Source organism: Sceloporus undulatus, chromosome 1 (assembly GCF_019175285.1).
Source record: "Sceloporus undulatus isolate JIND9_A2432 ecotype Alabama chromosome 1, SceUnd_v1.1, whole genome shotgun sequence".
Lineage (NCBI taxonomy): Eukaryota > Metazoa > Chordata > Lepidosauria > Squamata > Phrynosomatidae > Sceloporus > Sceloporus undulatus.
Genome location: NC_056522.1, coordinates 226,923,961 through 226,944,730, shown reverse-complemented (window position 1 = coordinate 226,944,730; position 20,770 = coordinate 226,923,961). Strand labels below are relative to the sequence as shown.

The following is a 20,770-nucleotide window of genomic DNA, read 5'->3' as shown; positions in this document are numbered from 1 at the left end:
GCTCTGGGATTACCATAAAGTTCTTAGTCTAACACATGAAGCCAAACTAAACTTGGCACCTTTACAAGTGTCTTTTAATGTCAATCAGTGAGCCGTCCTTTTGATTTCAGAGCAATGAGTGCTTGTTATAATTTTTGTAACTGTTGTGGACAGAGCCAAATGTTTACAAAGAACTGATAGTACAGAGTCTGATTAAAGTGAGGGCTGTTATTACCTGTCAAATTGTCTTCAGAGTATGGAGGAAGAGAAGAGGACATAGACTGTGTGAACAATTGTGCCACTCCTCATTTTCATGTGAAATATTCAATACATGATAGCTGTACTACAATGGGACTATAGACTGAATATCCCTTCTCAGCATTACTGAAATCTGCAATATTCTAAATACCCAAACTTTTTTCATGGGTGGCTGAGATGGTGACACTTATGCTTTCTAATGGCTTAGTGTACAAAAACTTTGCTTTGCGCACAAAATTATTGAAAATATTGGTGTATAAAATTTCTTTCAGGCTATGTGTATAAGGTGTGTAAGAAACATAAATGAATTTCATGTTTAGACTTGGGTCTCATCTCCAAGATATTCCATTATCTACATATATGCAAATACGAGTATTCCAAAGTCCCCCAAAATTCAAAATCAAGAACACCTCTGGTTCCAAGCATTTTGGATAAGAGAGATTCAACCTGTATATATTGTCAGGTGTAAATCATTGTAATATGAAAATGCAATAACCACAATAGAAGTATAGGTACATTTCAGTTAATGAAGTAGATATGCTCCTGGGCATTACTTCTTTAACAGAAGATTTGGAAGGAGAGGAAGTAGTAATCTGGAAAGAATGGGAACAGGTTGCTACACAACAAAGGAAGAGGAATAGTTTGATATGTTTCAGCAGACCTGGCCTAGTTGTTTCTTTTCACACATGCATACTGTTAGTTTTGATATTTTTTAAAAAAAAAATGTCAGGTAAGCCTTGAAAGAGTAAACAAAAACATTTTGAATCTTCAAGAGACCACTTGAAGGCTTCTTCCAAAGTGCATCCAGGCATGACTTTTACTTTCATCAGTCTCCCTTCTCCTTATGATTTCCCTTTTGGTGACCCAACCTATAAATCTATGTTTTTTTTAAACATGATGTGGGTAGCCGATGAGGCAGGCTTATCTGCTGCCCCTTTTTCTCACTGTTTGTGTATGCTCATTAAGAGATTCTGGAAACAGATGCTATTTATAGTAGGAAAGGCAAAAGCAGAATCCTGCTTTTTTATTTCATTGTTTATTGCAGACATGCAGCTGCAACCCAACACTGAAAACCAGTTTTTTGAACCCTCCTTCACTATCTTCCCAATGCTATGCTGCTTAAAAATTCCAGATAGATAGAGGACAAGGAAGAAAAAGCAAGGGGCTGGGATGGGCAGAGAAAGGCTTTGTAAAAAGGAATTTTGCAGTCAAAGGCTTTTTAAACTGGGTTTTGCTATACTGACTTGGAGAAAGCATGCAGAACAACTGAAAAGTGTGTGTGTGTGGTGTTTTTTAAACAGTTTGTGTAGAGTGTGTATCTACATCTCAAATGTATGCTTTTGGCTTCTCTTTTTTGTCAACATAATTATTTGTAGTGTACATTCAGGTCCACGTCTAGCCAAATGGTGAACTTGTCTCAAGGTTTATCCCACTTAAGTAGCTCAACACTGCTAAAATGTTGCATAGATTGAAGTAATGTTTTTAAAAAGCTTCAAAACCTATCTATTCCTTATCCTTGGTATTTGTCAGATGAAAATATGTGACCATTTAGAGAAGTGTATAATGCGGCTTTTCTGTTGTTGCTTTGATTCATCGCTGCCACATTAGACTATAAGCAGTACCATGATAATTAGGAATGTGTAACTTTGTCTGGTTGGCAGGAAAGCTTATTTTTCTGATGCTAAGTGAAAATTCATGGGATTACTGCATTGTTTTAGAAGATTATCTACAACAGGGAGAAAAATGTGGTAGTTCTGGTGCCGCAACAAACTACAAATCCTAAGATTCCATAGGAAGGAGCCATGGCAATTAAAGCAGTGTCAAACTGCATTAATTCTGCAGTATAGTAGCAACTTTCATCATTTTGAAGCATTTCCTTTTTCTTGCTCTAGGCTTAGTGATAATCTGGCACTTTCTCTTACACTCAGTTAAAATTTATGATCTCTGAATATCTCCAGTCACTGCATTACTGCCTCTGACTACTGTGTGATGTTGTTGATACTTGCCTGTACCTGTCTGTGTGGTTGTTTTAATATATGCTGGTGGAAACTACCTGGCCTTTAGTAGATGTTTTCAAGTATCAGGCATCCCCATCTTTTCTTGGACTGCTTCCTGAACACTTTATCTACGGCCAGGGTAGGCAACATGGACTTCAAGATATCGCTGGATGCCACCTTTCATCAACCCTAGTGTGTGTAGCCAGTGGTGAAAGATGCTGGAGGGCCAAAATTGCCCACCTTTGACTGAGAGTAAGGACCATCCAGCTTTTATGGCAGCACATCCCCTGTTTCAGGAGTGCTGTTCTCATCCTTAGAAAGTCTATTGTTTCCACAATCCACTTTCAAAGCAAATGGCCTCCAGAAAATAGCAGTACTAACCAAAAAAAGAAGGGAAGGCAGGAAGAGCGGAATAGCAACAAACAAAGCAATTACTGGCTGTGAATGTAACATGAGAAAATTTAATGTAAAATCTGCTAGACAGCCAATAAATCTGCTTTACACTTTGCTTGTTGCCTTGGTCAGAAAAAAAAATCTAGCTATTTTTAGATCTGGGACCTAGATATGTGGCTAAACAGAACACCATTTCTCGAGCAAAGAAGAGGAGTAAATAAAATTTGTTAAGCTTTTATTTCACTTCATCTCCTTTTCTTACCTTAAACATATTTCATCAGAGCTTTTCGATTTTAAAGATACAAACAGGAGTTATAATTAATAGGGACACAATTATCTCTCTCTCTCTCTCTCTCTCTCTCACACACACACACACACACACACATGTACAAACACACAATTTTAATTTAGTGCTGCTCTCCACTAATTATCCTTTGCAAAAATTTTACATATTCAACATTGGGCTTCTGTATGCAGAAGGCTATTTGTATTCACTGGACTGGGGTGTCATGTTTTGATCTCTCTATAAAAGAAACGATGAATAAAGATCCTCACATCGCTAATCTGTTTTCCTGCACTTTGGGCAGTATTTCATAGCTGTCTTGCACACCAGAGGCTATTAACTCTGCTGTTATAATGCTATCATGACCTTTCTCCCCACCTGTACAGCTAATTTTCTCCCCCCTCAATGACTGTACCACTGAGTTGCAAAGTGTGACTTGGCAGCGGGCTTCTAAGTCTTAGCAGGATTTTATTTTGGTAAAATTCACTTTATTGATTTTGCAGCATGTTAATGAGCTCTCTCTTTTTCATAACGGGAACAAATTACCTTTTGAAGAATTCTAAATTGTGGTCCCATTATGACGACAATCTCAACAGGGTAATGACTACATCTTTTGCCTTCAGGTAAAAAGGGAAAATGCAAAGAGGACAAATACAAGATAAAACACTATTAAAATACTCTCTGTTCTGTATAGTATTAAAGATGAATATGCATTCTCTCCAATGATATGCAGGGGGGAAAGGCATTCTGTTCCTTTGGCAGGCTTAACGTGAGAAAATAAATAAAAAATTTAGGTTGTTTTGTTTTTAATGCTTAACATTTTATAGAGGAGCTGGAACTGCCAGAGCTGGTTCTGCAAAACAAAAAGTGAGTGTTGTCTTCAGGGATTTATTCAGGAATAGAATAAAGGCAGTAAATGGCTTTTCTTTTGGCCATTTAAAGGTTTATGGCTCTGTAACACCTTGTTTATTAAACAAGAGCACATTTCCTTGTTAAATGAAAGCTTCAATAGTAAATACATTGCAAAATGCAAAGTCAAGGTCACCAGAGACACAGACTCTCTCCAGACTCCCATCACCACCCAGTTTCTAGACTGAACAATGTGGAAACAGATCCCCTCTTCAACTCCACTTCATTAATATACTACAGTTTTGATAGTATCACTTTATGATGAAATAGGATTAACTCTGATGTTCATCTTGTTCCACTTTGTTCAGTCCTCTACTGAGGAGGGAATAAATACCAAACTGATCTGCAGTGACTGAACAATAAGGGCTATTTGAGGTAGCCAAATTTAGAGATTATTTTTAATAATCAAATTGTTTTTAGCTTATCCCACCATTTTCCACTTTATTTTGTTGCCCACACACATATCCTGGAAAGGGCTTGGTTCCTGTTGCAGTCACAATCTGTCTAGCACAATCACAGTCTTCCCCAAAGGCATAGGGAGAGTAGTGGTAGAAGCATCATATATCCTGCTTTTTTTCCATCACAAAGAAGATTTATCAGGTAGGACATAATGTGGGTTTATGCTGTCCAAGATTTGAACAACTGAGTAATGAGACCAGGGGAGCAAACTTCATTTTGTCTACTGGATCCTTGTCTTTGAATATTGTAATAGATTAATTGGATCAGAGAAGCGTCATTTCCAAAAGGCAGTGCAGGCTGTAAAGGATAATGATTTTCCTAGAGCACAGATAAGGTTTGTTTTGTGGCACCAAAATCCAATAAGGTAAAGCTTTTAATAAATATATCATTTACAAGAGACCAAGACTCACATGACAAATGTGGTGTCATATTCAATATAGGATACTGGCATGCATCTAAAGGTGAAGCTTAGATTTTTGTTCTGTGCCTGGAGCTGTAAATAACAGAAAAGTAGTTCTATTTATACTCTGGATCAGTGTATGGAATGGTCAGGATCTAGACCTTCTGTTTAACTAACTCACCCATTCTTGGTTCATGAAATTGTCAGGAGTCATCAGCTTCATAGGCTGAACTCTACAGGCTTTCATGGTCTCTGATGGAATGGGAGTAGACTGATAACTGTTGTCACCATACATAACTTCCCATACACATTTGCAAAACTAGTTCTCTAGGCGATAAATCCTTTCACCATGACTAGGGAATATTTACCTCAAAAACGTACTACGGGAACTTGTTGCTTCTGCAATCTTGGCTCTGGTATTTTGGTGAAAATGTTGTTGTCTGTCCAGGAAAGTTAGCTCAGAGACTAGCATGTTAACTAAAATGCACAAGTGAAAAAGAAGACTGGATAACATATTGCCCACATAAGGTACTTGGGAAGCAGAAAAGGCAAGAACACCACTTTCCCAGAAAGGAGTTTTATTGACAAAATATAACAAAATGGCAAGTTACTGTTGCAAGCTGTCCAAAAGACAAGAGGGAGAGAGACAGGGAGGGTGAGAAGTGATGCTTCCAAGCCGTTTGTATGTTGGTTATTTCAGCTTTTGTGGAAGACAAAGGAGGGGGAATTGGAGCGAGAGCTGAAAAGCTGATAATTGAAAAAGTTGTACCTTTCTTTCCTCATGTTCTTTCCAAAGCACAGTGAGGGAGAGCAAAGATCCTCATGTCTTAAAACAAAACAAAAGAGAGGTGAACAAAAGAGACTTTCTGCAGCCTGGACAAACCCACTAGAATGGGATTGCAGAAAGAAAGGGCCCAAGGCTGGGTCCAGAGTTAGTCAGGCTACATTTCTCAAAGATTTCTGCTGGAATTGTCTACTATTCAGAGCTTCTGAGATAAAAATGGGTTCCCAATGTTCAGTCTGTGAACACTCTTTTTTCCATTTCAGTGCATATTTACAGCAAGAACTTTCACTTTTTATATACTTGGTAGTTAGATCCTTGAGATCCTTTTCCCAAAACATAGACTTGTAATGGATTTGCAGAGGATACACAAAATACTGGCACGGTTGTGCTGTCTGCCTAAATACAGGTACTTGCTCTGAAGATAGTAGAATAGAAAAGGCCATAAACAGAACCAAGAAGTCATGTCATTCAAGACGGAAGGTCAAAATGATCTGCAGATGAAAGGAATATGACAAAGCTTTCAACAAGGTGAAGATTGGAGAAACATTATCATAGTGATTTAAAATAAAGGTAATTTTAGACTGCATGCAACAGACTGCAGGAAAGTAGGCCAGCAGGCTATGCCAATATGGAGGGGGTGAGGATTTTTTATAATGGCAGAGAAGAGAAAAAGCAGGTTCCAGAGGGGATGCAATGCAGAAGAAGCAATAGGACTTTAAGCAAGTTGACACAAGCAGCAGGTGATGTGGCAAAACTGCCTTTACATTCTGCCACATCAAACTACAGGTGAGAGATTGCATGACTGAAACGTGTGTGTGTGTGTGTGTGTGTGTGTGTGTGTGTGTGTGTGTGTGTAAGCACATAGAGAACCAGATGCTATGGATAATAATTCAATTCTACCTTTCTCCACAAAATGACATTTTACCATCCATTTTCCCATGCAAAAGCATTCAGCTGTGAAAAATAGATTTTTCTGGATGTTGCACAGAGATTTCAGTGACAACCCAAGGTGGAAGGAAAAAACATCAGTAAATTGAAAACTTGGCTTGGACATTAGTCCCGTCCTGATAAGAATGGGGGCATAAAGAAATATACCCCAAATATATAGCTGAGGTGGATGAAACTATTGAATTTGAAGTTGTTTAATAACTGTGCAAGGTGGTCAAGGGTTTTTAATCCTTAATTTTATTTTTTTTAAATAATTTTATTTTATAAAGTGGTCTCACGCTGCTTGCAATTGCATTCATGTTACTGTCACTCAACATCAGCACTTCCTAGTGAGAAAGGAAGTTATGGGAGACCCTTATGTCAGGGATAGCCATTCCAGGAAGTGTGCTACTCAGGAAAAACACTTGAATGGTGTGTGTGTGTGTTCAATTAAAGCGAGACATTAAACAAGGAAAGAGTACATGCTGGCCAGGATTTTTGCCCATTAATTTTTTCCATGATCGCATATTTTCCCAGCTTCTCCCCCTCTCAATGACTAGAAAAAGAGCCACTAAGGATTAGCAAAAACTTGAAAAAAATGAAGTTTTCCACACAGTAAGCACATCACCCTTCCCTGTGTGTTTGATTGCAATCCATTCCAACTTTGTCCATATTAGTAGCCTTTAAAATTACTAGCACTCAAAGTTCAGGATCAAGGATTTGAGGGCATCTCCTAGCTGTTCTGAAACAAAGTACTGCATTCTGTAAGGAGCCCTGGTGGCGCAGTGGTTAAATGCCTGTACTGCAGCCACTCACTCAAAAACCATAAGGTTGAGGGTTCAATACAGTGGTACCCCGGGTTACGAAATTAATTCATTCCGCCGCCGCTTTCGTAACCCGAAATACTTCGCAAGCCGAAAAACCCATAGGCGCTAATGGGGAAAAGCCGCGATTTCGTGTGAAATAGCGCCGAAAAGCACCAAAAAAATTTTCGTAACCCGAAAAAACCTTCTTTGTAACCCGGAACAGTTTTTTTAAATGATTTTTTTCGTAACCCGGAAATTTCTTTTTTTATTTTTTTTTTTTGTAAGGCGGCGCATTCGTATCCCGGGGTACCCAGCAAAAGAGCTCAAGCTTGACTCATGCTTGCATCCTTCCAAGGTTGCTAAAATGAGTACCCAGATTGTTGGGGGCAATTAGCTTACACTTTGTTAACTGCTTAGGGACTGCTTAAGTGCACTGATAAGCAGTATAGAAATGTACTTGCTATTGCTATTGACTGGCAAAATAGTCTTCACCAAAGCCTTTTCCATTACCTACCTCATCCTTCTTTGGTGTCACGGTTTATACCAGAAAGGCATGGTTACCCATTTCTACTTCATGGGTTCCACATCTCTTTCTTCAGAGTAGTGTAGTTACTGTGGAATACCACTTTTTCTCAGTATTTAAACTACAACCATTTGTCACTCAGAAATTAGATCTAAGTATGTCCACTACTGTGTTGTGTGGAATATGATTATGGAAACAACTTCGTGCCAATTTATTCTTGTTGCATCACTAGTAACAAATAATGCAACTTCCCAGTCTCTGCCATTTTTATGTTTGCACCATTTTGTAGACATGTTTTTCATCTTCAGAAGATTTCCATCTACTCTATCACTCCAATATAGCGGCAGTTATCTTAAGGCTTTTGTAAAGAGAGAGAGAGAGAGAGAGAGAGAGGTGTTGAGTTGTATATAATTATTTTAAGGATATATAGTCTTCCGCTTTAGAAAAAGGCAGTTCGGTTTTTTTAAAGCTTAATTTAAAAAAAAAAAAAGATTGAACACTTGACAGCAAGAATATTGTTCCTGCACCCAGTTAGTGACACATGGACAGGATATTAAGCTGTTGCACTTGAGTCCAGTCTTGTGGTATTATTCCACATGCAATTGAGACCCATTAGTGACTCAACCAGAAAAGTGAATTAAACAGGATTTATGCCATTTGGATAGTAAACAATAGGCAATGATTGAAATTTGCTGTTGTTTTAACTGTACTGAAATCAACTTTGACTCATGGCAACCCTGTCTCAAAGCCCCCCGTCCTCAACCTCCTTGCTCAGATCCTTCAGGCCTAGGCCCATGGCCTCCCTGATCAAGTCCAACCTTCTGGCATGTGATGTTCCTCTATTTCTATTTTATTCCACCTTTCATAGCATCTTGCCTTTTCTAATGGTTCATTTTTCCCTCATGATGTGGCTAATGACAGCCTCAGTTTAGTTACACTGGCTTCCAGGAATAGTTTGGGCTTGATCTGTTCTAGGACCCATTTGTTTGGTCTAAAGATTTTTTTCCCCTGTGTTCTTTTATTTTGAATGTGAATTCACTCCTTTTTTATGTCAGGCATATTTATTCATAAGTGTTAGAGAGAACCTTGTCAGTGCTTTTATTGATGTTACATGGCTTCAGGTTGACTCATTATGGCAACTGGATCACAGTCATTTCTTGGCATGATTTCTTCAGGGGAGGTTTGCCATGGCTTCTCTCCGAGGATAAAAGAGTTGTGACTTTGCCCAGGGTCACCCTGTGGGTATTACTAATGTGCTTTAAAAAAAAAGTTACGATAACCATTACATCTTATTCATTTTATTACCTACTACAAAGCCCATTATCCATACCTGAAGGCAAAATATTATTCTATTTTATCCTCTATCCAGTTATTTTACAAACTATTATTATATCTGTTGTAATGAAGGAAGAAATAATTGTTAGGCAAAGCCTCTTTATTTTTATTAAGAACACATTTTAGTTTGACACAACAATGACTAGTTTTAAAATAGATTATTGCTTCTAACACTGTTTAGGTCTTTATATGGGAAATATAGTTAATAACAAAAGTACACTGGTGCTGAATTTTTCAAGGTGTTAATGACAATAGTGGAGCAACATGTGGTTTTAAGGAGGGAAATGTTGCTACTTCATTATTTGCTTTATTTGCCACATCAGACTGGTAAAACTAATTATTTTGCCTTTTTAAAAATATCCACGGTGATATACCAGACATGTATTTCAGGAAGGCATTGACTGCAAGCCAAAGTCATCTGGGTTTGCATATCACTGGAACAGAACTTGTACAGAACAAAATGAAAAGGGAAACTACTGTGTTATTGCTTTTCAGGGGCTCATAAAGATGAGATAGCACTGATGAATGGCTTGACAGTTAATCTACATCTCCTAATGGTAAGTTATAAGAATATAAGAGTTTCCTTGGTAATTCAGATACAGTATGTTCAGAATTCAATTCACAACAGAATTTGATGCCTTGAGATGGGCTAGAAGGTAACATTTCTCCCCACACACCTGGTATTGAGAAATCTACTGCCTCTGAACATGAGGTTTTCCTTTCAACTATCATAGTTGTTCACAGAGATATACATGAATTTGGATACCATCCATGAACCTCTTTTTAAAGCCATCTACAGCCTGCCCTCCATATCTTCTTTATCCTTGGATTTAACCATCCACAACATAAAATATTTTTAAAATATCAAGATTCCAAAAAAGGAAACCTTGATTGTAACTGAACATCCACAGATTTTGGTATCCTTGGGGGGGGGGGTCATGGAACCTAACCCCAGAACATACAAAGGGCCCACTGTATTAAGTTTTTGACCATCGTAATATTCTGTTTTTTTTAAAAAAGTAATCCCAAAATCTTATTACAGATTGCTTTCTTTTATATTCTTGAACTTATGAGAAAATAAGAGTACAATAACTGGTTATATTAGTGATTCGGTGAATTCTTCCTCCCAATACACTACTTATAATGTAATTCAAGCTATGGTTTGTCAGAAAGAAAGTCATAGAATCATAGAGCAGGAAAAGACCACAAGTGCCATTCAGTCCAATCCTTTGCAATTCAGGAAAATTAATTAATGGATATGAGACGTGAACATGTATATGAGATATGAAAATCAATTATTCCAATTTTCTGTTTCCCATAAGTATTTTGGTAATTCATTTCATTTCAGAATAATACTTCATACCCTAATCTACATATCAAAAGTAGAAATACAAAATTTAGACATCATTTACACAAACTGTTTAAAGACTGGCATTACATGTCAGTTGCTGAAAAGTAAACTTTAAGGTCATTCTTTAGAAGAAACACGTACACAGCTATTACTTGCTTCTTAGGTTTCCATGTGCATCTTCACAACAACATTTCGATTTTTACTGTGACATTTCCTCAGAAACCATTACAGTTCACAGACACTTGCTTGCACAAAGAGTGTGAAACCATTTCCTTCAAATTTCTAAAAGTAAAGGGGGGCATGAACTTATTCTCCAAAAATACATAAAGTCAAGCCAATTAGTGTGTCATCTTGATGAATACCAACCATGATGCCGTTCTACACAGACACTTTTCACAACTAAACATTATAGTGACACAGCTAACAGCAAAATCTTAAGAAGCAGTATTCGGGACTAATAAGTAGAACTCAAAGAGAAGTGTGGGAAAAGTTGAATAGACAGGGGGCAGGGTGGGCATATAAGGCTCAAGGCAGTCTGTGTCAAATAACATAACACCGTGGTCTATGGGATTTTTGCATTGTCTCTTACTGAAGAGGTTGAAGCGTGTGTGGTATTTGATTGACACTTCTCAGTGTGAATTATTATATATATTCAATGGGGTAATAAAAAGTTTCACTTTAGATAACATCAATCCACTGTTCTGTTTCTACAGTTATCATTCTTTAAACCTACCTCAGATCGCTATAAAATCCTCCTGGAAGCCAAAGCTTTTCCCTCTGACCACGTAAGGAATTAATATTGCATCATATTTGTGTTTTAAATTATTGTATATTTTAACAGCATCCCAGCAGCCTTATGTGATTATTCATTAGCTATAAAAATATAACCTTAAACATCAAAAAGAAATCTGGTCATGTACTTCTGGACTTGGCATGTTTTACTGATCGTGCCTTTATTCTTTTTGTTCAAATAAAAACCTTGCAGAAGGAAAGATTGAATGGGCACATTGATTGATTAGTCCTTTTAAAGACACTGAGCAAGCTGTTGGGCTAAATCAACAACAGGTTGTAAATGTTTTATTAATTCTTGTTGCTATTTTACTTTATGAAACCAAATCAATACAAAACTCACAACATTAACAGCTTCATATCCCTAGACAGATAGGGAAATGCTTGTCGATGGTGCTTTAGATTACTAATTCAAATATCATTTATGTGCTATAAAATGAGACAACAGTCCATGCATCATGGATTGTGGCAAATTAATCTTCACATTTGTGACTCACTGCTACTTTATCAAACTCAGTAAACACTTAGAAATTGATGAGAAATTTGATCACTGAGGCACTATAAAAAATCCCTCCAGATGCAACTCACACAAGGGGAAATTCAAAATTTGTCTCCCAATCAGTTCATATGCTTCCTTCCAGGACTATTGTCTCATTTTCTCAGATTCAAACATTGGTATGTTTGAAGGTACTGGAAAATGTGATTCACTAATGAAAGGACCATTTTCAGTTTGGAATGCTGTGTGGAACATAATTGCATAAATGTCACAAGCATTGGTGACATGACTGATGATGTAGTGTGATCCAGACAGTTCACCCTATTACAATATTGTAAACGATGCTCAATTTACCAAGGAGAAAGCCATAGAAATGCTTAAATTATATCTAGGGATGATATGAAAACAATGGAAACATGTGGTCAAAGATTTTATCAATCTTATGCATGTACATGTCATTCTCCTTCTCAGTGGTGTTACACAGTGATTTCTCTATTCCATATGTTGTTCACATGCACCTCCCAGTCAAAAGCATTTGCCAGTTTTAGACTTTTCTGAAGTCTTTCGCAGTAAACGTTAGCTGCACTTAAGGGCTGCAATAAAACTGACTTGCTTTCTGCCTTGAAATTAGTTATTTTTCTTCTTATTTGTTTCTGTGCAGGCAGAATATTCCCCTTCTATTGTGCAGGAACATACCTCAGCCACATTTTAAAAGGGAGATGGCAGTATTGCCTATCCCCCATCTGTTATATGGATTAAAAATCACAAAACAGTTCTGCAACAGAATTTAAGTACATTTGAGCAAAATGTAATGTAGGTGTGTAGAGGTGGGAGTTGATCAGTGATCTTGATGTAATTCACCTCTTGTTTTGGCTTTCAAACTGATAGTTCAGGGTTGGTTTTCTTATCACTATACATAGTATCCAATGGTGGACTTGTGCTAGTGGGGGGAAAAACCTTCCATTCATATATCACTAACTATCACACTGTGTGCTCTGCTGCCCCCATTCCTAGAGCAATACAAAACATGGCATTGTATGAAGGTGGGTGAGTGAGTATAACTGGTTACCCTTGTGTGAGCAAAAGGGATATATTCTGTTGCAGGCCTTGGAAACCTATGGCTCTTCAAATTATGGATACATGCTCATCATCCCTAGCCAATCTGGGAACTAGAGCAGCTAGAGAAGACCAACATCTGGAGGAGTGAAGGTTTCCAAACCCCGTAGTAGACCAAAGCCACCATTGGTTTCAACCCTATATTTTCTGTCTTAGTTCTTCATGAATGTTTCCCTGCATACTTCCACTTGATAAATTAGTTAATTATACCATACCTTAGCATTATAAGTAACCACAGCTTTCTTCTTAGACTATTAATCATATAGGGCTGCAAATTACATATCAACTATTCTACTTCCATAGAAACTCATTCAGTAGACCATGGTAAGTGCTTAGATGTCTGAAAAAAGTGGGTCAAGTCCAGAATTAGATGCATGTAACCTGGATGATGGAAACAGTCTTGTTTACCCCTTCAGTCTCCTGAAATCCTTCCACTTTCAAATGAAAGAGGCAGTGATATGGGAACTGAGGAGGAAAGTTTATCTCTGAAAACTGGGCAGAGGTATCTTCATAGTCACTGAGCAGCTCCTTTAACTCCTGGAGTAAGCTGGAGTGGCTGCCCTGAATAGGGGTGTTTCCTTAGCCCAGCTGCATGTGCCCAATTTGGATGGACCCAACACTTTAAATGAATGATTGTCCATTAAAAAGTAGAAAAAAGATGAAATAAATTAAGTAGTGCCTATGCAGCAGTGAGAAACTGGATAGTTTTCACCATGTTGTGTACATGTTCCAACACAGACATAATGTTTCCTCATAGCAAGCCATATTATCTTATCAGTACAAAATTTATGCTGCAATGGCTGCTATACAGTTAAATTCTAATATATGTTGTCAGGTATGAATTTTTAAGCTGCTTGCTCAAGGTTTAGGGAAATTTACAGGTTAATGCATGGAAACCAGCTGTTTAATTTGTGCCAAGCTACTGAAACTGTTCTAAAGGACTGGTTTCAGACTTGAAATCTGAACACTAAATCCCTGAATTACATGTTCCACATCAACTAGCTGGTCTCACAAAGGTGACAGAAGCTCTTCTGCCCTGATATGACTTAGAATACCAAAACTCTCAACAGTATCAAGGAATAGCATAAATATTAACTCACTAGACTACCCCAGATAAATCTTTAATGGTGAGACATCGTGATCTGTATGAGCTTTACTTAGTGGGAGCTTTTGTCTTACCTGGCTTACACTGTACAAAGGCAAACTCTTTGTCTCTCTGGGTGTTGTCTACTATTAGCAGCTTTCCAGCCTCTCATGAAGAAGCCTTAGGCATCATCTACAGCATAAACCTTTTAACTGGTAATGTCAGACAGTGAACCTAGTGGAACACCATGTCCTTTTGCTTAATGCCAGACAGTGAACCTAGTGAAACCTCATGGTCCCTGTAATACTTTGTAAGGAGGCAGAGAAAAGAAAATGAAACTGCAACCACTTTGCAGATATTTTCAAAGAGATAGCCATCTTACCAGTGCAAAAATAAAATAAGAGAGGGGTAAAGGAAGGAGTTCTGAAGAACCTTGCAGACAACTTAGCCACATATATTCTTCCCATTTCAACTAGTGATATTAGATTTGTGCAATTTTTTTTTTTAAAAAATTGGTTCTCCACATCTGCTCACTTAAAATGCTGGCCTTTCTTCTTCTTCTTCTTCTTCTTCTTCTTCTTCTTCTTCTTCTTCTTCTTCTTCTTCTTCTTTTTCTTTACAGTATGCTGTTGAATCTCAACTCCAGTATCATGGGCTTGATAAGGAGACAAGTATGCTTATGATAGAACCACGAAAGGTTTGTACAGTTTATTACAATAAAGGGGGGGGGGGCGTTAAAAAATCTAAATTGCACAGATGTCTTAGTTATGTTATTGTTTGAGTTATCATCCAAATCTGTCTGGAAATGTTGACTTTTAAATGTAGAGTACTACTTTATTACATTATGTAAAAGGGACATAGGATCACTAGCTAAGTAGCAGAGGCACTAAAACACCTGGTTACTGAATTGTGGAGATACATAGAAGGAGACCATCAAGGGTGTCCCAATGTGGATTGGTGCTTGATGCATATAGGGAATGATGTGATATTCATCATGACTGATGTGCATCATTATGTAAAAGGTCATATAGAATTCTAGTGGAAAGTGATGCACATTGGTCTCATTGTGTGTCGGCCCCACCAGATATTAATCACATTCGGCACTATGCTGGTTCTGTTATGTAGAACATAACAGCAGCCATTTTCTGGATATGGACATTGCACTACTGCACAGTTCTAATTCCCACTGATGCAAGTCCACTTGCAAAGATGCAACAGGATTCTGGCCTTCATTCTAGCTACATTGAGTGCCATTTTGGGCAGAAGGGCAGAAAAAAATGTTATTAATAAATAAATAACATAATGTATAAACAGATTACAACATCTCAAAGAAGTCATAAGAAGAAAATACTCTGACAGCAACAGGAGAGTTTCTGTTTCAAGGACTATGCAATTTAGATCATTATAAAAGATTGCATTACTTTCTTTCCTTGGCCTGAAGAACTTTTGTTACTTTTCAGTAGAACTGATTATGACCTTTTGATTAAAAAAAACCCTTTTCCACAGAAATGAGAAGCTACTCCAAGTCACTGATAGATGTTCAAAGATCATTAATATAATAGAAGATGCTTTCAAATCAGCAAATCTTATCCCAGGTCTTTGCAGTGGCATGTCTAATTTTATTTCAAGTTTTCACCACTTAATTGATCCCTTGGTGATAGTGTGTTTTACGTGATCCTTTGCTAAGAGGAAAGAGGAGAAATAGAAGTATTAAAGGAGAAAAAAACTCCTTCAATTTTCTTTATATTTAATCACTTCAGGTTTTTTACATTTTTGGATTATATAAATCCTATTCTTTCAAAAATACAAACACACTACCAAATTTAATAGTTTTCTGTGGGATATAGACTAGAAAGTGGGAGGCTACCTTTAAGTCTTGGGGATATATGCAACAAATTCAAAATTTAAAAATATTCCTAATTTATGGCATTTTGATGTTAGTCTGTATATGCCTGGGTTTAATCCTAAAAGGTTCATACTATTTATTTATTTATTCACTGGCCTGTTTACAGACGCCAAAATAAAGCTGCTTTGGGTCTCTTTGGAGGTATGCTATTTTAATGATGCATGGGTCCAAGAGTCCGAGGTCGTGCCAAAGCCACACTCCATTCCTAGCAGGGATGCAGCTTTTGGTGCAGCTTCGGATTCTTAGGATGCATGCATCATTTAAGTGGCATACCTCCAAAGAGACCCAAACAGCTTTATTTTGGCAGTCTGTAACAGGCCATAGTCTTTCTGTCTCATCTCCTAACATGCAAGGGCTCCTAAGGTGATAGTGAACAAATAAAATCAATTAAAGTAACAGAAAGATTTTATTTTGTAAAAAAAATTAACAATTAAAACATATTAAAATATTCTTTAGAAAGTCCTAAAAGCCATCTAAAAACAGTTCTAGAATCCAGTTTTGAAACAGTTCAAACAGCAATTTCAAACACTAAATGGCATGCAGAATAGCACTATTTTGGCTGCCTGCCAGAAGCTTAAAAACAATGGGACCAGCCTAACTTCCTTATGTAGAGAGTTGAGATGCTACTACAGAGAAAGTCATGTTAGGTGTACCTACCAACCTAATTATACATGGGGTTGGAACATGCAAAAGGGCTCTTCTGAAGAGGTCAAATGTCTGGCAGGTTCATATAGGAGGAGCTGGTCTTTCAGATGTCTTGGCCCCAAGTCATTTAAGCCTCTGTAGGTCAACATCAGCACTTTGAATTGAGCTTGGAAGCAAATTGGAAGCCACTGTAGTTCTTGTAGTTTAATGTAATCACACAATGCACAGCGATCAGCACCATTTATCTGTTAAAATGATGTGACACATCATTTTGTTTTTCCAATTGTCCAGCAATGCTACATTTTCTGCAGACTTCTCATTTTGATATCAATAGTCATTGGTGAATAATTTATTTTTCTAGCTTTGAAAAACCTTTGTTTTTTCATAGCACTTTTTCAGTTTTCTCTTTCTGTGCTTCTCATGTGATTCCAATGAATAACAGCAACCTTATAAGTCAGAGCAGCATTACTATCCTCATATCAAAAACTGGCTATGAAAAGCTGGGACATACTTGCTAGGTGATCCAAAGTTAAGGTTGCAATTTCAACATTGGGCTTTCTACCCTAGGATTCAGTCTGTTGGCCACTACATTACAGCTATGTACTTTCAAAAATATTATCTAAAACAAAAGAGCTTTTTGGCTGTGTTGACAAGTTCACATACAAAGAACTCTGCTGCATTAGCATTTAGAAAAGTTCCTTTTTGCAGTACAACTTTTTGCACCCCACTTGGCACATTCAGTGGGCTGGCTGTTGGATTCTGGGAGTTGTTGTCCAACATTGGGCCCAGTATACTGTTTCCAACAGTAGCCGACCCAATCATAGTACCCATAGTGGAGCTTCAAGTACGATTGAAAAGCGCTCTCCTATTATTTTTCTTCATGCTCTGTTGTGTATTTATAATAATAACTTTATTACGGCCATTTGGCCAGCAAATCTGTTGTGTATTTGATTCTGAGCCTAAATATTCCATATAGTCATCATGAGTAATAGGCATTGATATACCATGAATGTATATCTTTTTTCCAGGCAAGCATTCTCTGAAGATGCCAGCCACAGATGCTGGTGAAACGTCAGGAAGAAAATCTTCTAGAACATGGCCACATAGCCCGAAAAACCCACAAAAAACTATGGATGCCAGCCATGAAAGCCTTCGACTTCACATACCATGAATGCTTAAAACTATCTAAGCTAATGGCCATGATCACATCTTGTGTCTGGGTAGAAAATATGAGAGTCCATAAATGAATAAGAACAGAAGACAGAAATGTAGCATACTTGGTATAGGGATGATCATAATTTGTTCATACAGTGATACCATAATTTCTATTCTCAATTCCAAGTGTGTACCTTTGAACCAAGAGACTGAATTTTCTGTGGCTAATATATCATTAGAAACTAGCTGTGCCATATTTCTCTGGGAAAGTTCACTGTAGCCTGAGGCTTGTCCACCTCTGCATATGCTCTTTGCATTGGAATTTAATTTTTAAAAAACAACAACTACCAATTAATGCAGTCTTGAAACGTTCAAGCAAGCAAAGCATGTAAGGAGACAAAGTGAACATCCTTATATAAAAAGGGGGGATTTAACTTGAAGCTCTCTTACTAATGATTATTCAGCCATTCAAAGGTTCCTCTAGAAATTATTGCCATGTTAAGGATTTGCTTTTGATTACTTTCTACTGTCAGTGAAGTTCATCATAAAAAAGAAAAAATAGATTATAAAACAGGAATTGACAGTTTTGTTACTGCTACGGCTGATATAAAATATGTGCTTAACTTTATTTCAGGGGGAGGAGACCTTGAGAACTGAAGATATCCTTGCTGTAATTGAGAAGGAAGGGGACTCAATTGCAGTAATTCTATTCAGTGGTGTCCAGTACTACACCGGACAGCTGTTTGATATCCCAAGAATAACAAAGGCTGGCCAAGCAAAGGTATAACTACAGCAGGATTCCTTAGATCAGTTTTTAAAAATCATACATTCCTTCATCACTTTCAAGAGTAACTATACAGAAAGTTTCACATTCTTAACGGCATTGTTACTTTTGTGGTAATTGAAATTAGAAGTGTCGCAGAGATGGGTCGAGTAGAAATCGAATGTAGTTTGTTGTTAATGCAGATGGACTTGCTTGGGAACATACAATGATTAGGTTTTAAATAATACTAATATTGTTTGAAAGCACTTTCAAATATCACTCTTGAGATCTGCCACTTCTGGACATAATGCTGAAGGTAGGGAATGGCATGTTTGCTATAACTGAAGTTGAAGGCAACTGTTTCCCTTAGTCTGCCATTAAACTAGACAGCTGAACTGGATTAGCCATTGTGCTAAATATACTACAGTATAGGGCTCAACTAAATTGGAGTCATTTTTGAAGAAATTGTTTCAAACCGATATCTATGTGAGAATGAGAGTGCTCCTTCTTTGATTTTAGATAGAACTGTGCTTCCATTTAACTGGCTCTTAACACAATGATTGTTCATGTATCTCACATGACAAACAAACAAAGTCCATGTTCTCATTTGTGGGTAAGCTAAAATATTCATCTTGTCAACATAAGGAATATAATTTCAAGTATGCAGTTTAGGTAGCCTGAGAGTCCTTATGTGAATGCTGGAAGAGAGGAGAGTATGAAATTGAAGTCAAGGCATCATGTGCTTGAGATTATAGTTTAGCAGTAACCTTTAATTCAGCACAGATGACAATGGAAATCCTGATGTTTCACTCGTTTGACATGTGAGCTCCTCCAGTGCTATCTGAACATTTTCTGTCCCTTAAATTCCAACAGCATTCTTCAAAATGCTCTCCAAAACTGACTACCTTCACACTTCTTAAGTGCTCTTGAATGTACTGTGCCAGACACAACTAGTAGTTTGTTATGACGTATGACCCTTTTAAGAAATATCAAAGTGATTTCATAATCCAAATATCTGTTCACGCTATTGTGAAAAAGCACTCCTCTAATTTTCAGAAGATGGTTGTTAGTTCAATGCTACCCATCTGAGGTGTGAGAAGCATTTCATCTATGAATGCAACTAACAAACGAGGTTTGGACAAAATGACAAGAATTTTGCATCTATCCTCACTGCCATTCTCTGAATTATACTCGGCTTTATAAAAAAAAATTATTGCTACCTATTAAGATGTGCATATAGTCTGCTCATCTGACTCATACACAAATTGCATGGGATTGTTTAATGTGACTTACTTTCATGTAATGCTGTCAGTATTCTTTAAGTTACTTGAATAGTTTGCACTGGTGAAGTCTACTTGAAAATCTGTGGATAGTATACAATCAGACAAAAGTAGGGGTATTTTCCAATGTTGTCCATGTAGGAATATTACTGTATATACTTGACTATAAGTTGACCCTGTGTATAAGTCAAGGTCAACTTTTGGAGCTAAAAATGAGGATCTTTATATGATCCATGGATATGTTGAGGGTCAGACTTAAGGGGCACCCCAAATGGGGAGAGGCTGCAGCGATTGCTCGCCCTTCCCAGGCTCTCCGCAGCTGGGCTGCCCCCTGCAGAAGCAGTCTGGTTGAGGAGAGGCTGCAGTGTGATCATTCACTCTTCCCAGGCTCTCCACAGCTGGGCTTTCCCCCTGCGAAGACAGCTCAGCAAAGGAGAGGGTGCAGGGCAATCCATCCCCTTTTCAGCCTGTCCCCAACAGGGCGTGCCTCTGTGGACAGTGCTCAGCTGGGGAGAGGCTGCAGGGTGATCCATCCCCCTTCTCAGCCTGTCCCCAGCTGGGCTTTCCCCAGTGGAGGCAGCCTGGCTGGGGTGAAACTGTGGGGCGATTGGTCACCCTTCCCAGCATTTCCCCAATTGGGGAAAAGCTTGGTCGAAGTATTGTATTCCCCGTGATAAGTCTACCTAGGATTTTTAAGGCCATTTGGGGGCAAAAAATTCTCGACTTATAGTTGACTATGTACAGTAGGTAGCTGTATTAAGCAGAGTACAGCAGGGCTTTCTGACAGGGCTAGTGCAATATAAGCTTGAGGTAGAAACAGAGGAAGTTACACCTGATGTTCTTGTAAGGTAAAAATGGAAAGAGAAAAGGAAAAAGGAAACCTACATTTATTTTTTCAGGAAACTCATCTTAGGATAGGAAAATTGATAAACAAAAGAAGGTAACCTAAACTTGGTTACAAGAGCTCTTATAAGATGTCTGTCATGTGTGGGTATAAGCTAGCATCTGTTTTTTTAGGTGTTGGAGCCTCATGTATGCTCCTTCCAGACCAAAGGAAAACAAAGAGACTCACTAACCTCTTGATCAAAGAGAGATGTGATGTCTTTACAGGCAAGAAGTCAAAGAGACTTGA

General features: G+C 37.8%; 1 protein-coding gene across 6 annotated transcripts in view; it reads left to right on the top strand.

The window, feature by feature from the left end:
• The window catches only part of KYNU (kynureninase), a 145,002-nt gene that overhangs the window by 45,855 nt on the left and 78,377 nt on the right, over positions 1 to 20,770 (top strand). For 5 of the 6 annotated variants that reach the window (XR_006102404.1, XM_042454120.1, XM_042454141.1 and 2 more), the window contains exons 5-8: positions 9,549 to 9,610; positions 11,118 to 11,189; positions 14,512 to 14,586; positions 18,230 to 18,376. Coding sequence is in view for 5 of the 6 variants with exons in the window: in XM_042454120.1 (XP_042310054.1) it covers positions 9,549 to 9,610; positions 11,118 to 11,189; positions 14,512 to 14,586; positions 18,230 to 18,376 (356 nt within the window). In the remaining variant the exon portion in view is untranslated. The remainder of the gene's footprint in view (positions 1 to 9,548; positions 9,611 to 11,117; positions 11,190 to 14,511; positions 14,587 to 18,229; positions 18,377 to 20,770) is intronic. The other variant, XM_042454127.1, reaches the window with a different exon arrangement.